Genomic DNA, 12,957 nt, shown 5'->3' on the forward strand with positions numbered 1-12,957 from the left:
ACAAGCGGTATAATGGGAATTTGTAGACTCGATTGCTTTCGCTATAAGTAGTTCCATAATTTATTGTTTTTATCATAGAAATCGAATTAGTGCGTATTAAAAAATATTATAATATCGTTATTTAATAAAATTAATTAAAAACCTTTTGTTTCGTTGAATGGGGCTCAATTTCAGCCATATTTCCACATTTTAAATAATATTTATTGTCCTTAATTTCAAGAAGTACGATGTACTCTTCTAGAAGTAGCAGCTTCAAGTCTGCCATAGTTGTTAATGGTCATCGTTAGAGCAGATGTATAACTCCAATTTATGTAGTTGCAATAGTATCTTGGAAATAAAAACTCGCTATCTTGATGGCTCAGTTAACTTACGAATTTCTTCACCCTCTGGAGATTTAAACTTCACGTCATTAGAATGCAGTAACCGCTGTTTCATAAAGTCAATTGCCTAATAAATCGCAATATTAAATCTACATAAGATCTGAGATTGTAAGCCTATATTACCAAGACAATTTGATAACCAAAAACAGTAAATCAAACAAATGGCATATAAAAATACTTTATATTCCATTAATTGTGGGTCATTAGATTGATCAATTGCTGATCGGTCCATATTATTAACAATGGAAATCAAAGTTTGATAGTTTTCTGCTTCCCGTATGCCGGAGTTTACAAACATAGATACTTCCTAAAAGGTGTAATAATTTTGAATAAGCAGTTTGGAATAGTTTTTCACTTGTAAACTAATACACTGGAATTAAGCTGCATTCTTGTAGCTCATTCTTAATATCTTACTGTCTACCTTAGAACATCCAAGAGCTTTGACCACACCTTCAAAATCTGGATCGTCGACTGTATTAATTGAGATGATGAAAAAGAATATATTTGATTTAAAAATTGTAACAAAGATAATTAATAATGCTTTCTTTATATTATTATCCTTAACGATTTCTAATAAAGATGAAAAAATCTTCTTACCTTGTGTGTACTTTGCGATTTGATCTAATAGCAGGGGATATCTCATTAGTCGTCGACACCCGGATGAAATTAAATCCTGAAAACTAGTGTGTTTGCAGAGTGGATGGCTCTCACATTCCTGATACAGATACAGTAAATTGAAGAGTGTTATTATTTGAATAGGATGAAGAAATCCAAAGATGTGATTTCATAACGGATAGATATATACCCTGATAAATTTCTCTATCTTTGAATCCTTTAATTTTTCCTAATATGAAAGTTAAAAGCAAGATTTTTACGCATAAATTCGCATAAAAGTACTGTTCGATTTATATTTATGTAGCATTATGCGATATTCCCTAAAATAATAATTACAATTTTTGTACTAATCTTAAAATATCTTTAATATGATACAGATGTCTGATAATCGATCAAAAAGTAAATATTTGTAAAACTTAAACTCTTCGTATGATGGCATGTTATTTGGATAGATCAGGAAAGCAAAGCTTGCAAATAACTGTGACGTTATAGGTTTGTATCTATTCCAATGATCTATTTCTGATTACTAATGGTACCTTAAATATTGCCAATGTCAGAGATTGATTGCTATAGCACACAACATAGGCTTCTTTAAGTTCATAACCTGGCTTACCACTGAACTGTTGCAATCGATTGATTGCCGTAAAATAAATTATGCAATATAATAAGCAACAAAGATTCACGTATTTTAAGCTCAATTTTGACGACGATTATACTCTTAATTTATCAGCTAATTTTAGATATCTATATGGTTTAGATACTGTGTTTAGTTGAAGCAACTCTGAAACCTTGTTTATGATAACATCGCCTATAGATTCAACTATTTCAGATTCCGCTTGCCGCTTTTCCATAGCTGCGATGATAGATTCTGCAAACAAAAATACGCAACAGCAAGTTAGGCCAATGAAATAATTACTTTTAGCCGGCAAAACGATGTGCATATTCGAGCTGGATGCTTACTATGTATTTTTATAAGATCCAATAAGTTTGGAAATAGCTCATAGATGAAGTTCATATCGAATAAGCGGCTACGAATAAATGGTTTGTAAAATAGCTGCATGCAAAAAGGTAGTAATAGTCCGGATTAGTGAGTCAATTTCAGATATTTCTGGTAAGGGAGTCACCATAAATATAATCATAATAACTATGTATGAAATTAGCTTAATAATTCGAAATGCCTCGTAAATTACATAGTAAGCGGCTAAACAGTAGCTACTATTTACGTAACTTTACTAGCCTGTTTGCATAATCGAAAGAAAATGTATCTCCAAAACAGAAATAAATCGACTGAAAAGAGATTAACTACCATCTGATTAACACTAAATTATAGCTTTGACTTATAAAATTATAGTTCCTGATAATAGTCAAGGTAATTGTGAAATTCTTTAAGTAAAAAAGGATATTTTGTATTAATGGTATTTAGTAGATACCTTTCTCAAAACCTTGAGGCTCTTCAGATGAAGTTTTTCAGTATGAATTAATTCTATTTAATAAGAGATTAAAGTATTCATCCTGCATAAGAAACTATTGCAACCATTTGAAAACATTATCGTGTTTACATACCGAGTATAACCTTTTGTCTCTTAGTTTCCAGATCGTTATTTATTATTAGCTCTGCCATCTAAATATCACATGTGACAGTAATTTTTAATAAGTACTTAACAAGAATATTCAGATTCCAAGATTGCTGTACCTCTTTACTAACTACGGTTTCCCAATCGGGTACTTCTGCAGGTATTGCTAAGTCAGGATCATCATCCTCTGTTAATAATAAAAAATTAAGCTTTAAATATTCCTTACGTTATCATTAGCTTTATTTTGTAGAGCTGCTGCCTATACTCTTCAGGCCGATCATCTTACCGTCATCTGATAAAGCAAGATCATTTTCGCTATTTTCGGTTGGCATAGGCCTAAGGTAAAAATTTACATTTAACGTATGAATGATACAGTAATGGCTACGTATCACAAATATTTAATTTATGATATTGTATCTGCAAATAACATATATAGAGAAACCACAATAGTGCATTTAAATAGAATATACTCAAGTAGATTTAACTTCCAGTTCTACATACTTGTTATTTTAAAATGATCGTAAATTAAATCGTAATAAATTTTAACATTAATTATTATAATCTATTAATTGTAGGGATCTGTATTAAAATTAAAAATAAAGATATTACTAAATTAAAAATGCACCCTATAACTTATAATGTATAGTAATACAGTACAATTAGCTAGCATATTCCAAACTTATATTAACCCTAAATAAATTCTATTATCATATATCAATTTAAATTACTTATAGCTCAAAGTTGCTACTGTACTAGGTATCGCAGTGTTATTAAACTATTTAAAACTGCACCGTTGTTTCATGCATAAAAAGTAAACAGAAAAAATTTATATATTTTGTAAATACCTTGTTCGAAGATTAGCTGTAATCTAAAATTATTAAAGAATGGCATAAGACTAACATTAATCCAGGCTTGAAATGCAATATTTTAATCTAGGTAACTGTATATTTGTTTATAATACTCCATAGCATCACCTTTCTTATTCTTGCTTCATCTTCAGTGACTAGATTTAAAAGTAGCAGTTTTTATGTAAGTATTATTATGATAAGTATAAGAAGCAGAAATTTATTATTGTAAAAAAGATTATATTACTGTAAGGAGTAACAAAGTAATTTTTACTAACTTGTGCCAGTAGCATCAGTATTCTGATTTCTGAATTGTAATTTTTTCCTAGCTACTTGAGAGATAGCTAATTCTTCCTGTCGACGGCTTTCAAAATTTCGAGCTAAATTAAAATAGAGAAGAATTCGGTGAAATTAGCTAATTAAATAAGTATTAAAAAATACTTTTCATTTTGCTACCATGGGCAAGATTATACCGATAAATAGGTATATATGTTATATATATACTGTCACCGTAAAGATAAATATGACTATTCATTAATGTTTGCTCTACAAACATTCAGAATGTTGCTAAATAGAATTTCCGGAATTTATATCTTGTTAAGTATTGTAGCAGGATTTATAACATGTTCTTAAACCATGTAGAATGAGAATTTATGACTAAACGAAATCATCAATTTCAGATAAAGGAATAGATAGTCTGATCGTCAATAAACGAGGCTCATCAGCTAAGATACAGGGTGAGGATTTTACTTTCCAATAATTATGATCGGTTTATCTATTTTATGCATATCATATTTTCTAATTGATGCCTACTAAATTCAGCTACCCATCAATCTCATTGATTAAAATAAAATATTGATTACTAGCATTGCGGTTAGATTACATGTAACTTAATGAATGGAGGAATGGCTTTCATGTTAAACTAGATTATAGAAGGGGTAGTGCATTCCAACCTATTGAAGCACAGATTACAGCAATCTGAGGTATTTAAGAAGCTGATATGAATTTATGAGAGAAATCTACATTAAATATACCATCGCTGCTTTGTTTATCCGCAGTATTGCCGCTGAAATTCCACCATGATGTGCGCTTGTTACTGGCAGTTTTTATGGGCTTTCGCGCGCTACTACCTTGGCAACTGTACAAAAGGCTCTTGGCACAAGCAGATATATGGACATTGAAGCCACATGCTGATAAATGAAGAATAAGAATAAGGTTGAAAACCAGTAACAGTTTTATTCTATTTGATTGATGTTGTATAAATAGAAAGGAAATTTGGCAATCTTTTAATATTAAATCAATTAAATTTGTATAATTATCACACATACGAGTTACTTTTGAATGTAATATGCTACCATAAAAATTGATATTATTAAGGTAAGATTTTTAACTCTTATTAGGCCGTTTTTTAACCTTGACAATGATAGGCGTTCTTTCCGATACCCCATATAACGCGGTTACATTGGCCACAATATTTTATTGTGGTAAAGGCTTGCGGCTGAAAACGGTGTCCTTTAATAAAGCATTCCTATGAATCGAAGTTGGACAATAGTCACCGCTAGTGATTTCATATATCTGTATGTTATAGATTTACCTAAGGTATTTATATAATATCATAAACTGATAAATGAGTTTTTGTTTCTACTTCATGTAATATCAATTTTGGAATATCATATACCCAGTGATATATTAATTGCCAATTACAGCACGCTATCTAACAATCATAAATAAACATAATATGTACAATTATTATCAAACTTACTTCATTTGGTCCAGTTCCTGATCTATCTTTTTGAAGGAATGCAGGACATCTTCCTAAGGCACTATTAGCAGACTTGAAAATATCCGGTAAAATACTAAGTAATGATGGATTGATTTTGGATAATGATATTTACAGTATGCTGTGGTTGATAATGTGATTCTTTGATGTAATCTTATAGCGCAAGATGTAAAGTATGATTAGTGGATGAGATGTCACTTGTTTTTATACACTATCGGCTATAAATATTATTACGGAACGTTAAGAATAATCGACTCATGACTGCCTACACAGTGATCGGCTTGATAAAGTATTAAATCTTAAACTAAACAAGTAGGTAAACAGTAACCCACTTGTCAAGTTAATTATATTTTATCTAGATCATTATAGCCAGCAAAGACTTTCATGAAATTGAGATAGTTGTTTCAAAAATATAAGCTTACTGCTGGTTCATAGTCAAGAAATCTCAAGAAAGTGGCAATAGAGGATGCAATGACAGACCTGTTTTATCGTATGGTACAAAAGAAGAAATATAACAGTCAATGTAATATTGAGTTCTGTAGTAATAGGATATTTTCTCCATTAATAATTCAATGGTATTAAATAAATAGTTTGATGTATTAATTTTTAATATATACTTCCTTTACAATAGCAAGATTATCTATTTATTATTAATCAAATTCATATTATGACTTCATATAACTTACTGCACATCCAAAGTTGATTGAGAAACCTGTCTAAAGGCTTCAATATCTTCCCTAAGATTAAATGATACAAGTTGCATTGAATATTAAAATTGATTTAATGCATCTATCATGTTGATTAGGAGGTGAAAATATCATACATTAAGCGATTTAGTTGCGGCGTTAGAATGCCTTCAGCTGCTTTTATATCATCTGATTTGCTTTTATCAACTTCATTAGATCCATAAATTAATTAATAAGGTATAGTTAGAAATTATTTCCTGGATAATCACTTTAAACTTATTCATTATCTCTTAGAAATATATTAGATCTGGCCTGGAAAATTTTATTTCCATTATTACTTAGATTAGGTCTCGTTTTCTTATATTCTGTAAACTTTTCCATAACTACACTCTTAGCAGGTTCCCTACAGATGAAGAAATTGAAGCACGGTTAGAGGAAATTTTATATAAATGGTATTTATATTATAATTTAATTAAGAGCTTAACCGAAAATACTTTTAAACTTAAACCTTACACACGATTATTTTATGTAATTATTAAAACTATTATACCTGGCAGCCAAGAATATGTTGGAAAACACTTGATCATCCCTGATGCTTTCGTTTTGTATTACATTGACTACGAGTATAAGATACGTTACTTTGATCAGTTTTTTATTATTTTTTATAATAGTAACAGTATTTGGTTAATAAAAGATTCCTAATGGCGGAAATATTCTTAGCATTTTATTGGTATGTTAGTTTGCGATATTAAACTAACCAATATTGTATATGATCTGCGGCTCCACCGATATTTCTAAAGGCTAAAATCATATGGTGGCATTTTATTGACAAAGAATCCATAAAAGTAAACATTTTTCTAACATGAAAAGGACGTACTGCGGTAGGAACGAGGAAGGCAGTAGAAATTTCATACAGCCATCTTTTTTTATCCTTCACTTTACCGGGCTTTTGGCGATAAGCTTCACTCATTAACAAGAATAGCTGTAGACAGAAATATGAAAATATTAAGTAATGCTTCAATATCTAATCGGACTTCAGTCCATTATCATATTGAGATTGGCCTACCCAAAGCTATGCATATACTTACCAGTGCGTTTGGTTTTTCATTCGCGATTAAGTACCGTAAGAAAGCAGCTGTCTTTTCTGCAGGAAAAAAAATTAGATTTAAATTCTACTTTCGTGTATACATTACTAGCATATTATAAGAAATATTGACTAACATATCTTGTGCAGCTTATGGGTAATGAATATATCTCAGCTGTAGCTTAAGTTTGTACAGTAACTATCGATATAAATAATTACCTGACTTGGGCTTTAGCAAACTAGAACAATCAATCGTTGTATCATCACGCTCTGCCAATGTTAACGTTACCTGATTTGCCGCTGTGTGAAATATATAATTTTAAGTAGGTTACATGTAGCTAACAATGGTAGAATAATATAATCTATCTAACAAAAATATCTCTATAATTACAGTACTTTCATTATACCTTTCATCATATCAGTAACCGTTTCGTGACTGGCCGCAATCACGAGTTTTCCATCAACCTAGTTGCATCAAATAAAATAAAATTCATTGCACGTCTGTCATATTCAGTAGATTATTGATCACAATTCATAATTTACCAGTACAGTGTTAATGATTTACAGTTAGTTTAAAAATAAATTTAACCAAATATTAATTCTTAAATGTTAATAACAGTCATTTAACGTTATATATCAATGATGTGTAAGATGGTTTAGACATACAGCCATAAGACTTCATAAATTTCAGAATTTTATAAATCCCGAAACGATGATTTAAAATAGTATTTATCACTACACTAAGATTACCTTTATAATCATATCTCCAGCTTTAAGGCCTGCAATATCTGCAGGACATCCTATAAAAAAGTTGGGGCATAGTCAAACATAATCATGGCTACACAATTGCTGCGGACAGATTTCCATAAATTTGATATTTACGAATTATAGGGCAATTATAATGTAAAATAGAGCTGCAACCATCACATTGCTATAGGTTATCTGGTACTGAGTGATATGATTAGCGAATTACTTAATTGGAAAATAGAGCAACTGTTTGATTTTAATAATTAACCAGTGATCATATGAGGTTGCTGTTCCATTGCTAGAGTACAATATGCACAATTTACTAGTATATCACTGTGCTATTTAATAAATATCAGTTTTCTAAAGTCTCGAACATTTTTAAATATGATCATCAAAGACCACTAAATCTTTAAAGTAAATGCATTTCTAATTAACATATCAGATGTACCGAGAAGCTTTCATTTTTACCTTTACGAACTGCTTTAATCGAAACTGGATTATGTCCGGTTATACTAACGCCGTATTTATTGTTTTTATCTCGACAGACAACAATTATTTTCTGCCGTACATCAGAATCATCGTTCCTATATAAATTTAAAATAACAAAAAAGTAAATGAATTCAGATTTGCTTTGGGACTATATATTCTATTACTAATTCCTAATATCTACATACAAAATGCTATTCTATTAAGCTGATCATAACTAAATCAGTAAAAATTGAAAATTTATTATAATCGCTGATTAAAGGAGTAAGCTGTTGTATAACTTCTCATATCTTCGATTGGCAATGTTGTATAAAATTCTCATACCACCTTGTTGGTGGCCTTAATAGAAGCTTTGTGTTTAATAGGTCATAAGTTGATTGATGTAGTTAATATTTATCACAAGCTTATCCGTTTCATCTTTAAATACGTCTTAAGATTCACTAATTAAGCGAACGTTATATGCAGAGTTTAAGAAGAATATTTGATAATAGTTATATCTTGAAGAACGTCATTTTATAACTATCGTACTACTGTTTCAGCTGCAGATGAAAACTACCAGTTATATTATAACGGAAATTCTCTGAAGGCTTCCTCAAAGCTAATAAGACAGATATACATCAATACTGTTAAAAATCTTCTTAGAGATGCCGTAAACAACTGATGGAGAATCAAAATGATCGGTTTAAATATTATTATTGATAATTTGCATCGTTTTCATCTAAAAACTCTAGAACTACTTGCTGCGTCGTATGCTAACCATAACTTAAAACGTGGATTATAAAGAAGACTCAACGTTTATTTCACTAAACGAGTTTTAACTTACTTATTGATGGGTTTGAGCGTATCCATTTCAATCACACACTATGAAAGCAAAAAGGTGAATAATCGATAGTTAAACAAGATATTAGTTTTAATTTTACAAAACTTGATCGTATAGACAGTAACAATTGTATCCAATTTTATGGTAGCTATTGATAGTCCATGGCTAACTGTGTTACATGTTTATAGGATAAATGAGTTAAGTCTAGTTATTGTACTAAAAAGATTGGGGTGTTTAATCGATTATATCCTTATTTACTAAAATTCGACCACATAACAGACCTTAAACCAAAACAGTTTAATTAAACTACTTAACATTGAAGCTTTATCGATACTTTTGCTTACCTAACGATCAGATTGGTCTATAAAATGATTATTGCAACTATTTGAAGTATTGTTCAATTTTGAGATAGGCGTCGACACTCTGCGTGCCAATGCGAAATAAGACTGTATGCTTGCTTTAGCTAACAGAAAAGAAGTGTCTTGAACTTCTAGTTATGCAGTATGGCAGCAAGATTACTCTGGTAGTCAGAGCTACTAATATTTTCCATACATGTGTACCCCAATTCCAAGTTCAAACCATATAGTGCCATACAAACTAATCTATTGTCTCAATTCTCATTTTAAACAAAAGCATAATTTACATCTCTATAATTATAGTAAGTATAGGATTAGATAATGACAAGGAGACAATGATAAGTTACGCTATCAGGACATAATGACGTAGGTAGTCATTAGTATTTTAGTACAGTATCGAATCCCTATCGAATTAGTCAGTCTAGAGCTACATGACTGCGATGCTGATCGGCGGATTCAGATAGTTACGCGTTTTGAGTACGTTGCAGCATCGTTTTAATGAGCAAGGCAATTACTATATTTAATGTAAAGTTTTCATATTATAATAGATTAGCCACTGTTATATTAAAAAACATAGACTATAATTACTGTACGAATATACTGTAGAACGGAATCAGCTATTGAATGATGTACCAAAAATACCATCAGCCTTGGATTGGCAGCATTGTTTGAATGAATAAAGTAATTGCATTCATTTTTTAAAGTCTTTACATTGTAGCAAATTAGCTGCTGTTACATTGGAAATATAGCTTATGAATATAGAAAGGACCAGTTATTAAATTATGCGCACAAAAAGTTACTCACCAGCCTTGGATTGGAAGCATTGTTTCAATGTATAAAGTAATTGCATTATTTTTTAAAGGCCTTTATATTATAACAGATTAGCTGCTGCTATATTAGAAATATATTTTATGAATATAGAACGGGATCGCTTATTAAATTATGCGTTACAAAAACTTATCTAACAGCCTTCAATTGATAGCTTTAATCTGTAATTGACATTATAAATGCAATGAAAGAGCCGCTCTTCTTATATAGGATAGCCGTGAAGAACTCTTATCATTAATTCATAGTAATATACAAGTATCTTGTACTTGTGAAAGAGCTATTGATACAACTTACAAGTCATTAGAATCTGACAACTACGGTAAGTATTATTTTTAGAAGAAAGGAAAGGTTTCTGCTTTTCAAAAGTGTAAAGAGTAGTCAGTGCTGATATCCTGCTATATTAAGTCTACGCTAAGGCTAATCGAATACTCATAGGCTAACTAAACACATAGTAATATCTCTATAGATCATGATGCTTGTTTGCCTGTACGATATGATACATTAACAAGCTCATAATAGCCTGTTATCTAGAGCCAGCTGGTTATCATTAAAAGCTGCATCATACTTCTATCACATATTCACTTATTGCACACTACGTTATAAAGGGCTGCGCTGGAAGACCTCGAAATCTTAGCTCATGCATTACTGAAGGACAAAAATGTTGTCTAGCCTCCACGTTAGTCTATGAAAGTAATGAGCTTGCGAAATAAGTTAGGGCTGTTTGTTGAATTAGGAGCTCTACTTTATTATTTTTGTCATATCAACGCTGATTTGCTCTTACCACAGTTACAAGTTACATTTATGATAATTGGTGCTTTCGACTAGTATATTATCAATTATTGTTTCTTAGTTCTCAAGACTATGTAACGATAACTATACTGTACGCGTGGATACATGGCTAGTGTTAAAGTCAAGACTGTTATGCAAGTTATGCGCTAAATTTTACGACCGTTATAATGAACTATGGTAGTAAATATAGTACAGCTGAATAAGTAATTGCACAATAATTACCTTTGCCTAGTCCATGCTATAGTTATAATTAAGTATGGTAGTGAATGTAGTACAGCTGAACAAGTCATTGCACAATAATTACCTTTGCCTAATCCATGCTATAGATAAGTGTTAGATTACAGGTGGTTCATGGAAAAATGTACGGTATAATGTACTACAGTACTTTATAAGCGTGGAGCTCCTAAATATCATCGTTACACTGGTAAATTTATATGCAAAAAGTACGTTGTATATGCATTCCGAGCAACTAAAAAAAGTAATATTAACAACCTATATCGTTTCATCAATGGCTGAATCAATAATAAAAAGCAATATTTTCGCTTTATGGTAAGGTGCAATGGTAAGCTATGATCCAGGTAGATCTAAGTAGAAGGGTGTTCAAACCCTAATGCTACCTGTACGATAGCATAGATACTGTACATTGTGCAACGCAAGCTTGACCAACGCAACTCTAGCTAATTACAGGTGAAAATTAGTATTTTTTGTTAATAGGTGCGGTCCGTTGTCCAGTTCTATACAGGGTTCTATAAATAAATAATATAATACGAGATAATTGGAGGATTTATTGTCTTCTATACGGTATTATTATACAGTACCACATATAATATGCATATAGGCTAGGTAGTACTGTATTTGCAGGTACAGGATGTAATCATGCGAAAGGCTAGTAGTAAAGTAATTTACCTCAAAATTAAATTTAATTGAACTCGGTACGCTCCATATATTTCAGTGATTGATGCTTCTGCAATGGCTAACTGTCATGGATGAAATGGGTAGTCTACGATGTGAAGCGAGTTGAAGCCATAACTTTCTGACATTCAGCAGATAAGATTGAAATTGTGAAGTAAAAGGAACAAATTATAGCGATGTTGAAGTCAATAACAGTGGCTTGTCTGCTAACCCTGCTGGTGTGTTCGAATTCATTGAAAATTGCAGTTTTGCCAACGCCTGTTGCTAGTCATATTTTATATATGAAAGCTGTTTCAGAAATATTAAAGAAAAATGGGCATCAGGTAATTATCAAGGTTAAAATTTGATGGCAACGTTTAATAGCTTTTTTCTTTAGAGAATATAATGCAAGTACGTATTTTTATCCTCGTATTTCGCTGGCAATTAAATTCACTACAGCTATGAAGGCATTTCAGATGCTTTATCAAGAAATGCTTGCTAAAGCACTGAGAAATTTTAATTAATATAATTGAAAGATCTCATCGTGCTAGCTTTTTCAGGCTTTATAAGTTCTATTTTATTTACTACAAAACTACTTTAAACTTACTTAATAATTGCACACAGGTTAGCATCATCGTAACCGAGGCAGGTGTTCCTATGATTCCCAACATTCATGCTATAACATTCAGAACAATATCACCTTCTGAAAGGGTTCCTGTTGCAAGCAATAAATTCGGCTTACTTGGAATAATCAACCTAATGTCGACGATGTATGCTATGCAAGGGACATTTTGTCGCAGTATGCTACAAAATGATACGATAACTAAACTCATCAAGGAATATGATGTCTTCGTCACTGACTCTATTTACCTTTGTAGCTTTATGCTCCCTCAAATTGTTAACAAACGCAATATCATGATTGGTATACAAGGAACATTATTATCGCCAATTGGATATCCAGCCTATCCTAGTAATCCTGCTTATATACCTCAAATAGGAACGACTTATAGTTCGAAAATGAACTTTTTTCAACGTGTTAAAAACACAGTAGCTGCATGCTTAAAAGAACTCGTAAT

General features: G+C 31.2%; 1 protein-coding gene across 1 annotated transcript; it reads right to left on the reverse strand.

The window, feature by feature from the left end:
- Window positions 1-345: 345 nt before the first annotated feature.
- Window positions 346-9,046, reverse strand: TRIADDRAFT_54719 (uncharacterized protein; the record flags this gene model as incomplete). The annotated part of the gene is made up of 30 exons (XM_002111060.1): window positions 346-447; window positions 559-687; window positions 802-851; window positions 978-1,095; window positions 1,186-1,224; window positions 1,532-1,615; window positions 1,784-1,863; window positions 1,956-2,049; window positions 2,426-2,478; window positions 2,559-2,616; window positions 2,689-2,756; window positions 2,856-2,905; window positions 3,415-3,437; window positions 3,544-3,572; window positions 3,693-3,794; window positions 4,449-4,604; window positions 4,828-4,942; window positions 5,177-5,270; window positions 5,881-5,931; window positions 6,018-6,087; window positions 6,219-6,283; window positions 6,431-6,497; window positions 6,639-6,681; window positions 6,758-6,862; window positions 6,969-7,024; window positions 7,184-7,264; window positions 7,372-7,429; window positions 7,715-7,764; window positions 8,180-8,295; window positions 9,021-9,046. 30 exons carry the CDS (start codon window positions 9,044-9,046, stop codon window positions 346-348), a joined length of 2,232 nt encoding a protein of 743 aa, XP_002111096.1.
- Window positions 9,047-12,957: the final 3,911 nt, after the last annotated feature.

Source organism: Trichoplax adhaerens, genomic scaffold (assembly GCF_000150275.1).
Source record: "Trichoplax adhaerens TRIADscaffold_3 genomic scaffold, whole genome shotgun sequence".
Taxonomy (NCBI): domain Eukaryota; kingdom Metazoa; phylum Placozoa; class Uniplacotomia; order Trichoplacea; family Trichoplacidae; genus Trichoplax; species Trichoplax adhaerens.